Genomic DNA, 22,164 nt, shown 5'->3' with positions numbered 1-22,164 from the left:
CTACACTCGTTCGTCCTCTGTTAGAATATTGCTGAGCGGTGTGGGATCCTTACCAGGTGGGATTGACGGAGGACATCGAAAGGGTGCAAAAAAGGGCAGCTCGTTTTGTATTATCACGTTATAGGGGAGAGAGTGTGGCAGATATGATACACGAGTTGGGATGGAAGTCATTACAGCATAGACGTTTTTCGTCGCGGTGAGACCTTTTTACGAAATTTCAGTCACCAACTTTCTCTTCCGAATGCGAAAATATTTTTTGAGCCCAACCTACATAGGTAGGAATGATCATCAAAATAAAATAAGAGAAATCAGAGCTCGAACAGAAAGGTTTAGGTGTTCGTTTTTCCCGCTCGCTGTTCGGGAGTGGAATAGTAGAGAGATAGTATGATTGTGGTTCGATGAACCCTCTGCCAAGCACTTAAATGTGAATTGCAGAGTATTCATGTAGATGTATATGTAGAAGCTCTCTGAGGCGAGTACAGGTGCGGAAACATCACGGCGCCGCTGTTTACTGCCCAGCGCACGGAGAGCATGCGCCAGGCTCATCGAGGAAATGACCTTCGTCTGCTGGGTAGTCTTGGCGGGGAAGAACCGCTCTCGGCAGCTGGCGGGAACGCCTTCGGTCGCAGCTGCAGAGAGCCTGCAGCATGGCTCCAGTGAGCACCGTGTGCCTGGCGTTGTCGTCGCTCTTGCTTCTGCTGCTGCTGCTGCTGCTGCTGCTACCTGGACGCTACGAAGCTATCTCGTTTGCCCCGACATACATCGACTGGAGCAGCTTCACCTGTAGCCAGCTGAATGAGGAGAACACGGAACAGCTTGACGGGTGCCGTTTCACCGATGTCAGCCCCGGGCAAGAAGAGGTACAGTGCACCATTCATTTATTCATTCATTCATGGTGCTACATGGGACCGATGAGACAGTAAAACCTTCAGGATTGTCGAGCGAGTAAGGGTTTACGTTATATATGACAAATAACGTACAGGTTCAACATCTGTACACTGTATTTACAATAAATTGTCAAACGGCTCTGAGCACTGTGGGACTTAACATCTGTGGTCATCAGTCCCCTAGAACTTAGAACTACTTAAACCTAACTAACCTAAGGACATCACACACATCCATGCTCGAGGCAGGATTCGAACCTGCGACCGTAGCGGTCACACGGTTCCAGAGTGAAGCGCCTAGAACCGCACGGCCACACCGACCTGCAATGAATTGCCAATATGCTGATCTACGTAACGGCTATAGTGACACACCGGAACATAAGATGCAAGCTTAATTTTGAGGGAGGCAATAAATAGGGAAAGAGTGAAGTCCTCCAAGCGTTCTAGAAAAGTTGTTCAAAGCTGTTGATAGAACTCTCACACTTAATCAAGTTGTAGAGTGATCCTATAGCGGTTAATAATACGGTAGAAACGGAACCATTACGGTACAACTCTTTTATCTGTCTTTCTGCATATCTGAATGTTCAGAAACCTTTCTCTCAGGAACGGGTAGACTTACGTTACTTACTAAACCTATACTCCCCCCCGCGAAGTAGAAAAAATGGCTGTGAGCACTATGGGACTTAACTTCTGAAGTCATCAGTCCCCTAGAACTTAGAACTACTTAAACCTAACTAACTCAAGGACATTACACACATCCATGCCCGTGGCTGGATTCGGACTTGCGACGGTAGCGGTCGCGCGGTTCCAGACTGTAGCGCCTAGAACCACTCGGCCACTCCGGGCGGCCTGATGTAGAAAATTTAAGCTTCTACGTCAATGCAGTCAAAAGATACGGCCCTTTATGGCACATATTTTTATACACGCAAACCCACTGATCAAAGCCTATAGCATATAAGCCACTAACGTAGGAAAAAATCCGAAGATTGTTGATTTGTAATTATATCACCGTGAGTCTTGCCCCTTGGCCTCTCTCTCATATATGTACATATATGCTAAATCCATTGGCGGTGTAAAGCATTTAAGCTTCTAACTTAGTTAACACAAAAGATACGGCCATTTATGTGAGATACTTTGTGATACAAACTCACTCGTTGAAATTTTTGTTTTGTAAATAAAAAACGTCTTCTCTTGCTGCATTGTATCTCATTCTCCCAGACGCATTTCGCCTTTTTTTCAGTTTTAAGGCATCAACAGTGAGATCTATATGTTACAGTTATGTTTTGATTCGTATTATTCGTGGATGACGAAGAGGTTCACTTCACTCTTTTTATGTCAATAATTTCTGACGTAGGTTCTTCACCTTTTTAGGTGGAATCGGCGCTTCCTCTCATCTGGTCAGTTGGAGGTAACACTACCGCTCTATAAACGAAACATTTGCTATGAGTAATGCATATCAATACAAAAATGTGTCTCATCTGTATTATTATATATCCCACTGATGCTACCTCAAAGGAGAAACAGACGAAACGCATTTGGGAGAATAAACTACAATGCAGCAAAAGAAGGCGTTCTTTATTTACGAAAAAAATATTTCTGTGATTGCTACGGGGGATGGCTATGCAAATAAACTCATCACTAGTTGAAACCAATAAGCTGCATCCCGTTTACCTAGAATCGTGCAATTAGACAAGAAGCAAGGCTATACAGTACACGCAAGGGGAAAAAATCTGAAAGTTGTCAGTTTCTAATTATATCACACGAAAACGCAATAGTTTGTCATTTGTTATCCGACTGTCTGCCTGTCTTTTAAGATCTGTTTTTCTCAGGAAGGAGTAGAAATGTTGTTGTAGGGGTCTTCAGTCCTGAGGCTGGATTGATGCAGCTTTCCATGCCACATCCTGTACAAGCTTCTTCAACTCCCAGTACCTACTGCAGCCTACATCCTTCTGAATCTGCTAAGTGTATTCATCTCTTCGTCTCCCTCTTCGAGTTTTACCCTCCACGCTGCCCTCCAATACTAAATTGGTGATCCCTTGATGCCTCTGAACATGTCCTACCAACTGATTCCTACTTCTAGTCAAGTTGTCCCACAAGCTCCTCTTCTCCCAATTATATTCAATACTTCATCATTAGTTAAGTGGTCTACTCATCTAATCTTCAGCATTCTTCTGTAGCACCACATTTCAAAAGCTTCTATTCTCTTCTTATCCAAACTATTTATCGTCCATTTCTCACTTCCATACATGGCTGCACTCCATACAGATACGACTTCTTGACACTTAAATCTATACTCGATGTTAACAAATATCTCTTATTCAGAAACGCTTTCCTGGCCATTGCCAGTCTACATTTTATATCCTCTCTACTTCGACCATCATCAATTATTTTTTTCCCCAAATAGCAAAACTCCTCCTACTTTAAGTGTCTCATTTCCTAGTCTAATTCCCTCAGCATCACCCGAATTAATTCGACTACATTCCATTATCCTCGGTTTGCTTTTGTTGATGTTCATCTTATATCCTACTTTCAAGACACTGTCCATTCCGTTCAGCTGCTCTTCCAAGTCCTTTGCTGTCTCTGACAGAATCACAGTGTCATCAGCGAACCTCAAAGTTTTTATTTCTTCTCCATGGATTTTAATACCTACTCCGAACTTTTCTTTTGTTTGTTTTACTGCTTGCTCAATACACAGATTGAATAACATTGGGGAGAGGCTACAACCGTGTCTCACTCCCTTCCCAACCACTGCTTCCCTTTCTTGTCCCTCGACTCTTATAACTGTCATCTGCTTAATGTAGAAATTGTAAACAGCCTTTCGCCCCTGTATTTTATCCCTGCCACCTTCAGAATTTGAAAGAGGGTATTCCAGTCAACATTCTCAAAATCTGATTTGAATTGTCAAAATCCTTCTCTGAGTCTACAAATGCTAGAAACGTAGTTCTGCCTTCCTTCATCTTTCTTCGAAGATAAGTCGTAGGATCAGTATTGCCTCACGTTTTCCAACATCTCTACGGAATCCAAACTGATATTCCGCTAGGTCAGCTTCTACCAGTTTTTCCATTCGTCAGTATAGAATTCTCGTTAGTATTTTGCAGGTGTGACTTATTAAACGGATAGTTCGGTAATTTTCACATGTGTCAACACCTGCTTTCTTTGGTATTAGAATTATTATATTCTTTTAGAACTCCGAGGGTATTTCGCCTGTCTTATACATCTTGCTCACCAGATGGTAGAGTTTTGTCAGGACTGGCTTTCCCGAGGCTGTCAGTAGTTCTAATGTTGTCTACTCCTGGGGCCTTGTTTTGACTCAGGTCTTTCAGTGCTCCGTCAAACTCTTCACGCAGTATCATATCTCCCATTTCATCTTCATCTACATACTCTTCCGTTTCCATAATATTGTCCTCAAGTACATCACCCTTGTATAGACCCTCTATATACTCCTTCCACCTTTCTGCTTTCTCTTCTTTGCTTAGAACTGGGTTTCCATCTAAGCTCTTGATATTCATGCATGTGGTTCTCTTTTCTCCAAAGGTCTCTTTAATTTTCCTGTAGGCAGTATCTAGCTTACTCCTAGTGATATAAGGCTCTACATCCCTACATTTGTCCTCTAGCCATTCCTGCTTAGCCATTTTGCACTTCCTGTCGATATCATTTTATATTACGTTTTGCATACCTCATTTACCGCATTATTATATTTTCTCCTTTCATCAATTATATTCAATGTTTCTTCTGTTACCCAAGGATTTCAACTAGTTCTCGTCTTTTTAGCTACTTGATCCTTTGCTGCCTTCACTACTTCATCCCTCAGAGCTACCCATTCTTCTTCTGCTGTATGCCTTTCCCCCATTCCTTCCAATTGTTCTCTTATGCTCTCCCTACAACACTGTACAACCTCTGGTTTAGTCAGTTTATCCAGGTCCCATCTCCTTTAATTCCCACCTTTTTGCAGTTTCTTCAGTTTTAATCTACAGTTCATAACTAATAGATTGTGGTCAGAGTCCACATCTGCCCCTGGAAATGTCTTACAACTTAAAACCTGGTACCTAAATCTCTGTCTTAGCATTATAAAATCTGTCTGAAACCTTTTTATATCTCCAGGGTTCATCCACGTATACAACCTTCTTTCATGATTCTTAAACCAAGTGTTAGCTATGATTAAGTTATGCACTGTGCAAAATTCTACCAGGCGGCTTCCTCTTTTATTTCTTAGCCTAAATCCATGTTCACCTACTATTTGCTTCTCTTCCTTTTCCATATGACATATGGATCTGAAATTCATACTACATTTTAAAGTCTACTGTTCCTTTCCTGTGTAAAAGATTTAAGCTTCTATATCAATGCAATCAAAATATACTGCCATTTGTGTCACAAATCTTCATATCCCTCCAATGTCGATATGATGGGAGGGAAAAATCGTCGAACTCATCTCATCCCAGGATGGATGAACTGCCTGCGTACATAATTAAGTGTGTATGGAACCCTCGATGCACGACTCCTACTCGTTGTTATCCGATTTTTTTGTTTGTTTCGTTTTAATATCGATAAAAGATTATACTACAGGTAAAGGACACAGGAGAGGAAGGCTTCTAATCAAAACTGCGGCTGATGTCGCTGTTAACTTTTCTGTCACTATCTATTTCAACACTGTCAGTATTGTCTTAATTTCCATCCCAAAGTACGCTGTCCTCGCTATCATCGTGCACGCTATATTTCTTGCGTCATACTTTCATATGTCTTTAATTCTCCACAGAAAGCGGTGGAGCGGGCTGTTTGGTTGCGGCCCATTACGGAGTCGCAATCTTTTTCTGCCGAATGTGTCGGCAGGTTGGGAGAGGGGCAGGGGGAATGTCAAAAAGGTATATTTGGGATGAGACTTGCAGTTCTGACATTCGCCTGACTACCAATCGAAAGCTCCCGAAATTTTCTTCCTGGACGTTGGTATGAAATATCCTAGGCAAAAATTAAAATTTAGTGTGTGTACGTGTCGCTGTGGGTTTGCTATATGTGTGAAAAGTGAATCAAGTGAAAGTATAGCGGAAGTCAAGCCACAAAGTCGGCATCCGCTCGCGGAGAGCCACTGTCGCCAAGTTCGTAAGTATTCTGTTCTGCAAACGCTGGCTGCTCGTAGCCTACTGGATGAGTGATAGTAATAATATGAAAGAAGGACTGAGGGAGCTACGCCACACATTCTGAGAACCACAATATAAGAAATGGAGCCAAGGCCAACCAGAATACACTACTGGTCATTAACATTGCTACACCAAGAAGAAATACAGATGACATGCTGGTATTCATTGGACAAATATATTCTACTAGAACTGGCATGTGATTATATTATCACGCAATTTGGGTGCACAGATCCTGAGAAATTAGTACCCAGAACAACCACCTCTGGCCGTAATAACGGCCTTGATACGCCTGGGCATTGAGTGAAACACAGCTTGGATGGCGTGTACAGGTAGAGGTGCCCATGCAGCTTCAACACGATACCACAGTTCATTAAGAGTTGTGACTGGCATATTCTGACGAGCCATTTGCTCGGCCACCGTTGACTAGACGTTTTCAGTTGGTGAGTGATCTGGAGAATGTGTTGGCCAGGCCAGCAGTCGAACATTTTCTGTATCCAGAAAGGCTCGTACAGGACCTGCAACATGCGGTTGTGCGTTATCCTGCTGAAATGTAAGGTTTTGCAGGGATCGAATGAAGGGTAGAGCCACGGGTCGTAACACATCTGAAATGTAACCTCCACTGTTCAAAGTGCCGTGAATGCGAACAGGAAGTGACCGAGACGTGTACCCAATGGCACCCCATACCATCACGATGGGTGATACACCAGTATGGGGAAGACGAATATACCCTTCCAATGTGCGTTCACCGCAATGTCGCCAAACACGGATGCGACCATCATGATGCTGTAAAGAGAACCTGGATTCATAAAAAAATGACGTTTTGCTAATCGTGCACCCAGGTTCGTCGATGAGTACACCGTCGCATGCCCTCCTGTCTGTGATGCAACGTCAAGGGTAACCGCAGCCATGGTTGGCTCTCAGCACTATGGGTCTCAACTTCTAAGGTCATCAGTCCCCTAGAAGGTAGAACTACTTAAACCTAACCAACCTAAGGACAACACAAACATCCATGCCTGAGGCAGGATTCGAACCTGAGATCGTAGCGACTGCTAGTGATACGAGGCCAGTGGGATCCAGCACGGCGTTCCGTATTACCCTCCTCAACTCTCCGATTCCATATTCTGCTAACAGTCATTGGATCTCGATCAACGCGAGCAGCAATGTAGCGATACGATAAACCGCAATATTAATAGGCTACAATCAGACTATGATCGAAGTGTCAAACGAGCGAGATGGTATGCATTTCTACTCCTTACAGGAGGCATCACAACAACGTTTCACTAGGCAACGCCGGTCATCTGCTGTTTGTGTATGAGAAATCGGTTGGAAACTTCCCTCATGTCAGCACGTTGTGGGTATCGCTACCGGCGCCAACCTTGTGTGAATGCTCTGAAAAGCTAATCATCTGAATATCTCAGCATCTTCTTCTTGTCGGTTACATTTCGCGTCAGTAGCAAGTCATCCTCATGGTGTATCAATTTTAATGGCCTGTAGTGTAAAATAAGAGAACAAGGCAAGAAGGGAAGCTCGAGGTAATGCACTTAACATACATGAAGAGCGTCAGTGAACGGCTTGTTAACGTTCTACGCCAACGAGGTTTTATACCTATTTTCCCCACCATCCACAGGATCTACTACACCATACGTTCCACCAAGTACGCAGTGAAGAAATGTAATACTCCCCGAGTATATGAATTACGTCGTGCTTGGAGAGTTGCCTACGTAGGTGAGACAAGGAGCCCAATCAGCTATGACGCTTTCTGCGGTTACCGCAGCACAGTAAGCCGGCGGTCGGGAAATACCATCGTGACAGCGGAAAACCTGTCATGCCCCAGGAAGCCAGTGTGCTGGCGCAAGAGTCGTTAATACGCCAACGCAAAATACGGGGAAGATCCCATACCGAGCACGGACGCCACAGCCTAAGCTAGGGGGCCTCTCCACACGGAAAAAATGCCCGTGCGAAGCGAGGTGCAGGGAGTGTGTGCACCATGTGTGGGTCCAAAAGCACAATTCGTCTCAACTGGGCTTCCGTGGTGAAGCCACCGTCGTGCACTGCCGGGTATCTTGATTGGCGGCTTACTTACTACTGACATTTATAAGGGCAAGACAGTTCCTAGAATAAAGGAACAATCTGATCTGAAAAAACTAAGATTTCTGAAAGTCCATTTAAAGCCAAGTGGGGACTTTCTTATTTTTGCACGGTGTGACGATAAAGTCGAATGTATTGTGAGAGGTACAGTAGTTGCGTGTGTAAGAAAATCGACATTTGAAACACACTACAGCAAATTGCAATCGGGAAAGTAAAGTGAAACCATTGGGGTTAGCAGAGAGGAAGAACTGAAGAAGTTGGAAAGTCTTGCAGAAGAGAATTCTGTGTCCGCAAATGAGGTGTTACCCAGAACTTCATCATGTTTATTTTGGTTAAGGGTACTGCGAAACGAACCCAAGTCTGTATGTATTTCTCACAAATGTGTACTCGTTTCCATTTCCTCTTCTTCCGTTAATTTATCCCGAAGATGGTGAAAAGTGCTGGGAATGGACTCGTTGAGGTAGTTACACTACTGCCACTAAAATTGCTACACCACGAAGATGACGTGCTACTGACGCGAAATTTAACCGACAGAAAGAAGATGCTGAGATATGCAAATGATTAGATTTTCAGAGCATTCACACAAGGTTGGCGCCGGTGGCGACACCTACAACGTGCTGACATAAGGAAAGTTTCCAACCGATTCCTCATACACAAACAGCAGGTGACCAGCGTTGCCCGGAGGAACGTTGTTGTGATGCCTCGTGTAAGGAGGAGAAATGCATACCATAACGTTTCCGACTTTGATAAAAGTCGGATTGTAGCCTATCGCGATTGCGATTTATCGTATCGCGACATTGCTGCTCGCGTTGGTCGAGATCCAGTGACTGTTAGCAGAATATGGAATGGGTGGGTTCAGGAGGGTAATACGCAACGCCGTGCTGGATCTCAACGGCCTCGTATCACTAGCAGTCGAGATGACAGGCATCTTACCCGCAAGTATGTAATGGGTTGTGCAGCAACGTCTCGATCCCTGAGTCAACAGATGGGGACGTTTGGAAGACAACAACCATCTGCACCAACAGTTCGACGGCGTTTGCAACAGCATGGACTATCAGCTCGGAGACCGTGGCTGCGGTTACCCTTGACGCTGGGTGCACGAATGGCAAAACCTCATTTTTTCGTATGAATCGAGGTTCTATTTACAGTATCATGATGATCGCATCCGTGTTTGGCGACATCGCGCTGAACGCACATTACAAGCGTGTATCGTCATCGCCATACTGGCGTATCACCCGGCGTGATGGTATGGGGCGCCATTGGTTACACGACTCGGTCACCTCTTGTTCACATTGACAGCACTTTGAACTGTGGACCCTACATTTCAGATGTGTTACGACCCGTGGCTCTACCCTTCATTCTGTCTCTGCAATACCCCACATTTCAGCAGGATAATGCACGACCGCATGCTGCAGGTCCTGTACGGGCCTTTGTGGATACAAAAAATGTTCTACTGCTGCCCTGCCCAGCACATTCTCCAGACCTCTCCCCAACAGAAAACGTCTAGTCAATGGTGACCGGCAACTGGCTCGTCACAATACGCCACTCACAACTCTTTATGACCTATGGTATCGTATTGAAGCTGCATGGGCAGCTGTACCTGTACACGCCATCCAAACTCTGTTTGACACAATGCCCAGGCGTATCAAGGCCATTATTACGGCCAGAGATGGTTGTTTTGTGTACTCAGGATATATGCACCGAAATTGCGTGAAAATGTTATCACATGTCAATTCTAGTATAATATATTTGTCCAATGAATACCCTTTTATCATCTGCATTTCTTCATGGTGTAGGATTTTAATGGCCAGTAGTGTATAAAGTTGGTCTGCGTTTAGCAAGAGCTGGAAAGGCCATTCATAAAGAATATTTTGTTGGTCATAGTAGAGACAAGGAATCTTACATTAGCTCCCTCATGTAGCAGAATACCACTTTCTAGTATGACAATATCTCGACGAATCAGCGACGGTGTAAGGAACCTGCACGAACAATTGGCAGCCAGAACTGAAACCCTCCTGTTGTTGTTGTGGTCTTCAGTCCTGAGACTGGTATGATGCAGCTCTCCATGCTACTCTATCCTGTGAAAGCTTCTTCATCTCCCAGAACCCACTACAACGCACATCCTTCTGAATCTGCTTACTGTATTCATCTCTTGGTCTCCCTCTACGATTTTTACCCTCTACGCTGCCCTCCAATACTAAATTGGTGATCCCTTTATGCCTCAGAACATGTCCTACCAACCGATCCCTTCTTCTGGTCAAGTTGTGCCACAAACGTCTCTTTTTCCCCAATCCTATTCAATACTTCCTCATTAGTTATGTGATCTACCCATCAAATATTTAGCATTCTTCTGTAGCACCACATTTCGAAAGCTTCTATTCTCTTCTAGTCTAAACTATTTATCGTCAATGTTTCACTTCCATACATGGCTAAACTCCATACAAATACTTTCAGAAATGACTTCCTGAGACTTAAATCTATACTCGATGTTAACAAATTTCTCTTCTTCAGAAACGCTTTCTTTGCCATCGCCAATCTACATTTTATATCCTCTCTACGTCGACCATCATCAGTTATTTTGCTCCCGAAATAGCAAAACTCCTTTACTACTTTAAGTGTCTCATTTCCTAATCTAATTCCCTCAGTATCACCTGACGTAATTCGACTACATTCCATTATCCTCGTTTTGCTTTTGTTGATGTTCATCTTATATCCTCCTTTCAAGAGACTATCCAACCGTTCAACTGCTCTTCCAAGTCCTTTGCTGTCTCTGACAGAATTACGATGTCATCGGCGAACCTCAAAGTTTTTATTTCTTCTCCATGGATTTTAATACCTACTCCTTGTTGTTGTTGTCTTCAGTACTGAGACTGGTTTGATGCAGCTCTCCATGCTACTCTATCCTGTGCAAGCTGCTTCATCTCCCAGTATCTACTGCAACCTACATCCTTCTGAATCTGCTTAGTGTACTCATCTCTCGGTCTCCCTCTACGATTTTTACCCTCCACGCTGCCCTCCAATGCTAAATTTGTGATCCCTTGATGCCTCAGAACATGTCCTACCAACCGATCCCTTCTTCTAGTCAAGTTGTGCCACAAACTTCTCTTCACCCCAATCCTATTCAATACCTCCTCATTAGTTACGTGATCTATCCACCTTATCTTCAGTATTCTTCTGTAGCACCACATTTCGAAAGCTTCTATTCTCTTCTTGTCCAAACTAGTTATCGTCCATGTTTCACTTCCATACATGGCTACACTCCAAACAAATACTTTCAGAAACGACTTCCTGATACATAAATCTATATTCGATGTTAACAAATTTCTCTTCTTCAGAAACGCTTTCCTTGCCATTGCCAGTCTACATTTTATATCCTCTCTACTTCGACCATCATCAGTTATTTTACTTCCTAAATATCAAAACTCCTTTACTACTTTAAGTGTCTCATTTCCTAATCTAATTCCCTCAGCATCATCCGATTTAATTTGACTACATTCCATTATCCTCGTTTTTCTTTTGTTGGTGTTCATCTTATATCCTCCTTTCAAGACACTGTCCATTCCGTTCAACTGCTCTTCCAAGTCCTTTGCCGTCTCTGACAGAATTACAATGTCATCGGCAGCGTACTCAATTGCGCTTGATGAGATCAGTGATATTAGGGACACAACTCTGCCCTTTTTTCTGTTGGCATGAACGACAACCTTCATGAGACGGTGTAGATCTTGGATATGATTCCTGTAAAGAACGCTGCTGCAGGGGCATTATTTGAGAAGTGGATCGAAATGGCAGGCGAAAGAACAGGACCTATTTGGAAAAAGCTGTTTTCTGTTAAAGTAAAAGGTTTTCAGAATAGAAATAATAAGTCACCATTTGAGGCGGCGTCTCCGTATCTCACGAGAGCCAGAAAAATAATTGTGTGCTCAGCCAGAAAGCGATGGAGAATATACTTACCATAGTTTCCAGTCTGTAAGACCAGGTTCTTCTTTCGTTCACTGACATAAATGTTTCTATTCTCTTTTTACTCAGCGAGACCAGGAAACATGATTATAAATAAAAGTTTTGAGTTCTAATTGATCCAGTGATATTTTTAAAAAATCACACAAAACATAGCAATGTTCCTGATAATAATAATGATAGGGATGTGTCTATCATAAACAGCACTGTGAGCAGGTGAGAGGCTTCGTTAAGTTCCCATGAAATGGTCTTTCGCCCTGACTGTTAATAATGAAAGTTAATTGCTCGCCACTTGCCCGCGGTTTTGTTAACATTACCGGCGCCACAGAAACAGTTACTCCCGCGAAATCAAAGCGATCCTGGACAGTGTGCAGTCCTCGCGAGTTCACTTCCTGTTTGTACTGAAAACATGCGTTTAATGCCACATGGCTGTGACGTCATCCGAGGCAGCGCGTGTGCCGGCGTTTCATTAACGCGGACAGAGCGATAGCTCTTTCCAAAAATTTAAACGATACAGGGTGGTACGCAGTCCTCGTGAGTTCGCTTTCTATTCTTACCGAAAACGCGTTTAGTACCAGTCTGGCTGTGACGTCACCCGAGGCAGCGCGTATACCACCGTTTGACTGACAAGGACCGATTGCCGATTGATAGTTGGGTGCGGAGTAAGCCCTCAGTGCTTCTCAGGTCGTATTTATACGTATATGGGCGCAGCGGACGTAGTAAGGTGTAAATATTTTTATAATACTCTAAATATTATTTTATCACTGTAAATATTAATCTATAATGCTGTCATGAATCAAATTACAGTCTTCGAAAGTTTAATATGAATGTAGTTAAATTGACTTTAATCATAGAAAAAGTTTTGTCTCGCCTGCATTTAGACTTTGCCGTTTAGAACTTTTAGACCGGAACTGACAGTAGAACATGAACTCTGAACTACATCTTTAAGAGACCTTGTATCGATAGGTATTCGCATCAAAGTCTTGCAACTTGCTATAGCTCTATTACTTAAGAGGTTTTATCACGTGCTGTAATGAAAACTTTCGATCAGTAATATAAATGATTCAGAAGGATGTAGGTTGCAGTAAGTACTGGGAGATGAGGAAGCTAGCACAGGATAGAGTAGCATGGAGAGTTGCATCAATCCAGTCTGAGGACTAAAGACAACAACAACAATATAAATGATACTTAATATACTAAAAGTAAGAACATTTTAGTTCCAAATTCAGTTCTCAGTAAATCATTTGAAAACTATTAGAGGTAGCCTAATGGGGTTCCATGGCTAATGTTTTTATATCCAACTGAAGCTTCACACGTATTTTCATCTTTGTAAGTCTAATATTTAGCACCTTCAATTTTTCGTAAAAACGTTGATTCTGACCAAAATATTGTTTAGATCAATTTGAAACTTGTTACAGTTGATTCTGATTTACATTTACTCATGCTGACAGTTTTTGGATTTCTAGATTTATTATTTTGCGCGACTTGTTTTTTATCTGAAAAGATGGAATTAGGGAAACATATTTATCTGATCACTACGAGGTTTAACAATCTAAACAGTAATATACTGAAGCATATGTTGACATAGTTTGGAAAATCAACTTTAATTTTTAATTTCATCCTTAGATTGTGGCGCAATACGTTGTATACTACGCACAGGCAAGTTATGATGACGTGGCGCTAGAAGCAGTGAACTGGGACATGTCCCGGCACACTCGCTCGTCTCTGTCTTTCTAATGATACAACTCTAATTTTGTCATAACCAGCCGCACATTATTAAGAAGTTAATTCAATAAAAATTAGTGCAGCTGACGAATGATTATTTCTATCCTTAAAGCGTGCTTCACAGTTGCTGATCAACAGCCATAAATAAAATTTTAAAGTAAGAATTTTTATTGGCCTGCTGTGGAAGAAACTTAACATGCCGAATTGACCTTCGTTCATTGTGTTGCACACCAAGGGGCTCTTTCGTATAAATTACCGGTTTTCAAGGCGTGATGAACGTAGTGGTGCGAGTCTTCAACTTCGTTCACCCTCACGGGCTCATTCATATTCAGTTCAAAGAAGTTTTGATTTCATCAGAAGAGGAGTATCCAGATATCCCCTAACATCCCGAGCTAGGCTGATTGAGCAAAGGAAAAGTGATTTCCGAATTATTCGACTACTCATCTCTGGCGCAATACGTTGTATACTACGCACAGGCAAGTTATGATGACGTGGCGCTAGAAGCAGTGAACTGGGACATGTCCCGGCACACTCGCTCGTCTCTGTCTTTCTAATGATACAACTCTAATTTTGTCATAACCAGCCGCACATTATTAAGAAGTTAATTCAATAAAAATTAGTGCAGCTGACGAATGATTATTTCTATCCTTAAAGCGTGCTTCACAGTTGCTGATCAACAGCCATAAATAAAATTTTAAAGTAAGAATTTTTATTGGCCTGCTGTGGAAGAAACTTAACATGCCGAATTGACCTTCGTTCATTGTGTTGCACACCAAGGGGCTCTTTCGTATAAATTACCGGTTTTCAAGGCGTGATGAACGTAGTGGTGCGAGTCTTCAACTTCGTTCACCCTCACGGGCTCATTCATATTCAGTTCAAAGAAGTTTTGATTTCATCAGAAGAGGAGTATCCAGATATCCCCTAACATCCCGAGCTAGGCTGATTGAGCAAAGGAAAAGTGATTTCCGAATTATTCGACTACTCATCTCCGTCGCACGGTTTTTTTTTTGGTTGAATGGGTTGCTAGTATGGAATTTTAAGCAGATATTAATGGCTGTCCTAAATTATTTATGTCTGATATTCCAAGAAGAAAATAATCTCATCAGTGGTATGGTTGGCAAAGTAAAAACTTTCCAACGTAAACTTTATCTCCTCAAAAACATTTCGGAGGGAAGAGTGCCACACTTTCTAGGTAAGTGAGACAAAAGGTATACCTTTTGTAAGGCATCCGAATTTTGAAAAGCGCTTAATTCGAAACTATACTAGGCTCTGTTTCACAGCATCTTTGTGGGAGTGAGCGCGCTTTGAAAAATACGACGTGGAAGAAGAAGAAATGGTTCAAATGGCTCTGAGCACTATGGGACTTAACATCTGAGGTCATCAGTCCCATAGAACTACTTAAACCTAACTAACCTAAGGACATCACACGCATCCATGCCCGAGGCAGGATTCGAACCTGCGACCGTAGCGGTCGTAAGGATCCAGGCTGAAGCGCCAAGAACCGCTCGGCTATAGCGGCCGGCTACGACGTAGAGCTACAGTTGCTTGAAGATGAGTTACCTAGAGATCCCAGGTAATGTGCTGGTATATCATTGAAAGTAAAATGAAGTCGTTTTTGTTAAATATAAAGTGAAACATTACATTAAAAACGATAATCGAGAACACCGGTTTATTAAAACATATCGTGTTTTAGTGTTTCGTTTACCGACATTTGTTGTTTTTTTATAATAAATTACTAAGTTGCAGCCAATATCTAATGTGTTTTTAAAGGCCTTTTAGATAGCAATTGAAAATACGCCTCCCTGTTGTTGTGGTCTTCAGTCCAGAGACTGGTTTGATGCAGCTCTCCACGCTACTCTATCCTGTGGAAGCTTCTTCATCACGCCTCCCTATTAACGTTTTGAACTAATCGGCTTGCAAACCGACGATCACCTAAGATTTTACAATACCAAAGGTTTTCTCTTGTTCTACTGTTACTTGTTGAAGGAAGAATTTCCTAAGCTGCGCAGAGAACCAACTAAGATTATTTCTGTGTTTTTTATCCACATGTGTACGTGAAAGGTTTTCTGTTTGACTTGCAGGGCAACTATATTTCGTGCAAGTATTTCTGATTGTAATGTAATAAATATCCTTAGAATTGCTGTCAGCTGAACCCTTGTTCTAGATCTTAGTAGTATAATTGCATCGATACTCTTGTTGCACCTAACAAAGCTCTCCACCCACTGCACAAACATATTTTAATGACGAAGAAAACAGATATGAATTGCCGCGCGTCTGAGGCGGTTTTCCACGGTTCGCGCAGCTCCCCCCCGTCGGAGATTCTAGTCCTCCATCCGGCATGGGTGTGTGTGTTGTTCTTAGCGTAAGTTAGTTTGAGTTAGATTGAGTGTAAGCTTAGGGACCCATGACCTCAGCGGAACTTACTACAATTTTTTTTCCAGAGGTGAAGTTTTGCAGAAAGTCGAGAAAACAAGTTTAAGGAAAGAAAGGGTTAATGCGTAAGGTCGAGGAATGGGCGATTGCACCATCGTCAATGTGGCGAATCTGTGTAGTGTACTCTCTGCACTGGGCGATGCGCTGGTGCAAACACCCTAAGAGGCTCTGGCCTAAGCAAAGAGCTGTAGAGCGGCTGTCAGTACACCTACGCGTACATGAGGAAGGGAACGTGTGCATCATAAGCCAAGCGCTGATTTTCAGACTATCGTCAATCATTTTCTAGCCAGGTAGTACACGTATAGATAGCTTCCTTCCTTACCTCTCCATTTCGTTATTCAAATGGTTCAAATGGCTCTGAGCACTATGGGACTTAACTGCTGTGGTCATCAGTCCCCTAGAACTTAGAACTACTTACACACACATCCATGCCCGAGGCAGGATTCGAACCTGCGACCGCAGCAGTCGCGAGGTTCCGGACTGAGCGCCTTAACCGCTAGACCACCGCGGCCGGCATTTCGTTATTACTATCCTACGAGTTTCACATATATGTCGTACTGAAACCGATTATCTGGAAAAAATAGAAGCATTTTTACTTGTGCAAAATCAGTCTTGCCCTGAGAAAGGTCGTCGGAATACGATCGAAACTTCGGTTTTGTAGTTTATAATTGAAGAGCTTTTTATAAAGACGTGGTATAACCCACCGAAGAATTTTGGTCACTGAGGCAAGTTTTAATTGTAACGCTTTTGTCCAGAGCATCGGGCCACGAAACATCACACAACCAACACTCATGCACAAGAAAGAGGATTTTAAACAGCTACTGCTGAGTAGGTTTGCATTTATTGCAAAGCATTTCCGAGGAAATTTCCATCTTCATATCGTACAGTATGTTAGCGTTAGCGGTGCTACACTCGATATCACCAGTGAGATATAAATTCTGTCGCTATTGGCTATCTATCTTGAGCTGACTGCAATTTAATTAAAAGAATCAGACGCGTTTCGCTTGTATTTAAAAACCATCTTCCGTGGGCGTTCTGCAGACTGGATGCATAAATTTGTACATTTGTAGGTCTGTTACGTTGAAACATCGTTTGGTTTATTTCTTGTAGTATGAGATCTACACAGGATTTCCATTAGAGAACGAGTGCTGTATGTTAATTCATTCTACTTATCTAAACTTAACTTTCCACAATTTACCTGCGAGAAAATCCAATATCCGTTACTTTCGTTTGTCTAATCTTGTCGTGAAAATTAACTTACATCAAAAATTTTTAACCCCGATTTGTAGCAAATTACGTTGAAAATACAGGTAATAATTTCTTACTTGTAATATGAACTGATGATTTATCAACATCGAGATTGCTTCCAAAATGCATTTCGATCTCTAGAGAAGGATTACAGTGTGTTTCTTGGGTAGTGACCTTTACAGAGGGCCGAGCAGAGATTTCATAAAAAAAAGGTAGCGCACCCCAGTTCCCAGATCTTCTAAAGGTAGACTTTGTGGATGTTGTATCACAGACACAATCCCTTTGCTGTTTAGAGATGTCGCTAAACCCACTCAAAGATGTAAACAACCTTGCATGAGAAGCGCCTATTATACGGAGGGGGTCCGACAGCCCATCAGTTCCACCAGGAAGGAAGTATACGGCTAGTGTTGTCTGTAGTTCAACCATGCCTAGACGTACAACACCGCGGTTCCACCGCGTCCGCATTGTTACTTTGTACCAAGAAGGGCTCTAAACAAGAGATGTGTCCAGGCGTCTCGGAGTGAACCACAGCGATGTTGTTCGAACATGGAGGAGATATAGAGAGACAGGAACTGTCGATGACATGCATCCCTCATGCCGCCAAAGGGCTATTACTGCAGTGGATGACCGCTACCTTCTGATTATGGCTTGGAGGAACCCTGACAGCAACGCCACCGTGTTGATTGATGCTTTTCGCGCAGTCACAGGACGTCGTGTTATGACTCAATCTATTCGCAATAGTCTGCATGAAGCGCAGTTTCACTTGCGGCGTCCATGGCGAGGACCACATTTGCAACGACGACACCATGCAGTGCCGTACAGAAGGGCATGCCGAATGGACCGCTCAGGATTGGCATCACGTTCTATTCACCGCTGAGTGTCGCATATGCCTTCAACATACAATCGCCAGAGACTTGTTGAAGGCAACCCGGTCACGCTGAACGCCTTGACAGACTGTCCAGCGAGTGCAGCAAGGTGGATGTTCCCTGCTGTTTTGGGTGGCATTATGTGGGGCCGACGTACGCCGCTGGTAGTTATGGAAGGCGCCGTAACGGCTGTAGGATACGCAATTGCCAGCCTCCAACAGATAGTGCAACCACATCGGCAGCGTATTGGCGAGGCATTCGTCTTCATGGACGACAATTCGCGCCCTCATTGTGTACACCTTGTGAATGACTTCCTTCATGGTAACGACATCGCTCTATTAGAGTGGCCAACATTATCTCCAGACATAAACACTATGAAATATGCCTGGGATGGGCTGAAAAGTGCTGTTTATGGACGAAGTGACCCACCAACCACTCTGAGGGATCTACGCCGAATCGCTGTTGAGGAGTGGGACAATCTGGACCAACAATGCCTTGATGATGTTGTCTATAGTCTGCCACGACGGATACAGGTATGCATCAATCAAGAGGACGTGTTACTGGGTATTAGATGTAGCGATATGTACAGCAATCTGGACCACCACCTCTGAAAGCCTCGCTGTATGGTGGTACAAGATTTAATGTGTCGTTTTCATGAGCAATAAAAAGGGCGGAAATGATGTTTATGTTGATCTCTGTTCCAATTTTCTGTACAAGTTCTGGTACTCTAGGAACCGAGGTGATGAAAAACTTTTTTTTATGTGTGTGTAAACAAAAACAATTTTTACTACAGTCAACTTGTCTCAATCAGCTTTTCAGTTAGAAATATAACAACCTACTTTTGCTTTTTCAGGTCACCTGCAAGATTGTTGACAAAGAAAGAGAGAACGATGCCATTGTGACAACGTATCGCAAAGTAATGCTTAACACAGATAAATTCCGCCTTTTGGGAAATATGCCTGATAAGCAAGACAATGTCTACTGTGCTTCACTTGAGTCAATGAACATGGAAATAAGGTATACTCGTATTTAATTATAATATATAGCCATTAATGCTTGAACCTTTTTATAATTTTGATTTCTGCCAGAATCACTAACAGTACACATGTAACTGAAATCAGTTTCATTTGTAGCAGTTTCTACAAATAGAAACATGGGAACGTAAACACTCTGTCAATACGGTTAAGCACCCAGAATAATCCCACCTAAAACCTGGATGTTGATCATTTGCAGTCTGTGTCACATTCGTCACGAGATCCTCCAGGTATAGTTGATTAATAGCTCATTGTTCCAGAACCACTGACTGTAGTTTAATAATATGGAAATGCCTAGGTCGTGGAAGCTAGGAAAAGTTTGACGCCACATTCTCCTGATCGACAAACATAATATGGTCAGTTGTTGGCGGAGGAGTAACTTCTTGCTGCTAACAGGATGTACACCACGAAATAAGCACCATTATATATGACGGTTGCATATAGCTAAGACTATCAGTGATTTGGTCAAATGTGAAGAAAGAAACCAGTGATAACTGTTATATGATCTTCCGTAAAGGAACAGCACCGTGTTCCTAGTGTTGAAATAAGACACTCCATTCCGGATTTTTCTCGTACGTTTTCCATAATATCTGTCAATGTTGCCTCCAAATCAACATCATCACTCGTAACTGCATGGTGTGACAGGTCAGAGAGGCAGTTTCAAACAAGCGCTAGTAAACATTTCGTGGTACTGTTTTTGCTAAGTTTTAATGGACTATTTTAAGACTTATACAAGTAATGTTTGGCGGTTATAGCTGCCGAATTACACCATCTACATACTCGTTGTTGTTTTTGCGTACGTATTCGTATGGCACTGGAAAGAGCCTTCGAAGAACACGTTAAATACCTCGCGAAATTGTACCAGTACAACAGCGTCGACAAGCAGTGTGTGTCCCTCAGGAGAAGGGATCTCACATATATGTGTCATACAGTAACAAACGTTGACAGTCCTTAACTCAGGTACAACTTCTGTGCTCACCTGTGAACCTGAATATCATTAGTCTGTGTGATCCACTGTATATAGCGATCAGACAGCTTCTTCGTGAAGGAACTGGGACTTTCACAATGTATTGTCTATGAATGTCGGAAAAGTGTTTGTGGTTTTCGTTTACAGTGAATGTCGCCAAAATTATTAGAGCAGCGGTGGGGCTGTATTCTCAACCGTATCCCGTTCGTAACAAGTCTTCGCGATTTGAAATGATGAAAGTGTGAAGAAATACACTCCTGGAAATTGAAATAAGAACACCGTGAATTCATTGTCCCAGGAAGGGAAACTTTATTGACACATTCCTGGGGTCAGATACATCACATGATCACACTGACAGAACCACAGGCACATAGACACAGGCAACAGAGCATGCACAATGTCGGTACTAGTACAGTGTATACCCACCTTTCGCAGCAATGCAGGCTGCTATTCTCCCATGGAGACGATCGTAGAGATGCTGGATGTTGTCTTGTGGAACGGCTTGCCATGCCATTTCCAAATGGCGCCTCAGTTGGACCAGCGTTCGTGCTGGACGTGCAGACCGCGTGAGACGACGCTTCATTCAGTCCCAAACATGCTCAATGGGGGACAGATCCGGAGATCTTGCTATCCAGGCTAGTTGACTTACACCTTCTAGAGCACGTTGGGTGGCACGGGATACATGCGGACGTGCATTGTCCTGTTGGAACAGCAAGTTCCCTTGCCTGTCTAGGAATGGTAGAACGATGGGTCCGATGACAGTTTGGATGTACCGTGCACTATTCAGTGTCCCCTCGACGATCACCAGAGGTGTACGGCCAGTGTAGGAGATCGCTCCCCACACCATGATGCCGGGTGTTGGTCCTGTGTGCCTCGGTCGTATGCAGTCCTGATTGTGGCGCTCACCTGCACGGCGCCAAACACGCATATGACCATCATTGGCACCAAGGCAGAAGCGACTCTCATCGCTGAAGACGACACGTCTCCATTCGTCCCTCCATTCACGCCTGTCGCGACACCACTGGAGGCGGGCTGCACGATGTTGGGGCGTGAGCGGAAGACGGCCTAACGGTGTGCGGGACCGTAGCCCAGCTTCATGGAGACGGTTGCGAATGGTCCTCGCCGATACCCCAGGAGCAACAGTGTCCCTAATTTGCTGGGAAGTGGCGGTGCGGTCCCCTACGGCACTGCGTAGGATCCTACGGTCTTGGCGTGCATCCGTGCGTCGCTGCGGTTCGGTCCCAGGTCGACGGGCACGTGCACCTTCCACCGACCACTGGCGACAACATCGATGTACTGTGGAGATCTCACGCCCCACGTGTTGAGCAATTCGGCGGTACGTCCACCCGGCCTCCCGCATGCCCACTATACGCCCTCGCTCAAAGTCCGTCAACTGCACATACGGTTCACGTCCACGCTGTCGCGGCATGCTACCAGTGTTAAAGACTGCGATGGAGCTCCGTATGCCACGGCAAACTGGCTGACACTGACGTCGGCGGTGCACAAATGCAGCGCATCTAGCGCCATTCGACGGCCAACACCGCGGTTCCTGGCGTGTCCGCTGTGCCGTGCGTGTGATCATTGCTTGTACAGCCCTCTCGCAGTGTCCGAAGCACGTATGGTGGGTCTGACACACCGGTGTCACTGTGTTCTTTTTTCCATTTCCAGGAGTGTATTTACAAAGATAAAGAAAAACAGCTACTGATAACAGTATTGCTACTAGCGTGTTATCGGTAGTAACTCACAATCCACATGTTACTGTGGTTCTAACTTTACCTGCAGTTACTCGTACTTTAGATAGTTGACCTATGCGCGTCTCTGTTTAAAACGAAC

At 43.5% G+C, this 22,164-nt stretch overlaps 1 protein-coding gene across 2 annotated transcripts in view; it reads left to right on the top strand.

Annotated features, from left to right (window-relative positions):
- The first annotated feature begins 592 nt into the window (after positions 1–592).
- Positions 593–22,164, top strand: part of LOC126284033 (toll-like receptor 2) — a 111,580-nt gene continuing 90,008 nt past the window's right edge. The window contains exons 1-2 of one of the 2 annotated variants that reach the window (XM_049982592.1): positions 593–860; positions 19,184–19,347. In XM_049982592.1, coding sequence (XP_049838549.1) covers positions 648–860; positions 19,184–19,347 — 377 coding nt within the window. In that variant the 5' untranslated portion in view covers positions 593–647. Of the gene's footprint in view, positions 861–15,268; positions 15,357–19,183; positions 19,348–22,164 lie in introns of those variants that run through there. The other variant, XM_049982601.1, reaches the window with a different exon arrangement.

The sequence above is a fragment of the Schistocerca gregaria genome, chromosome 1 (assembly GCF_023897955.1).
Source record: "Schistocerca gregaria isolate iqSchGreg1 chromosome 1, iqSchGreg1.2, whole genome shotgun sequence".
NCBI lineage: Eukaryota > Metazoa > Arthropoda > Insecta > Orthoptera > Acrididae > Schistocerca > Schistocerca gregaria.
Note: the sequence above shows the minus strand (reverse complement) of the source record. Positions and strands in the feature narration are given on the sequence as shown.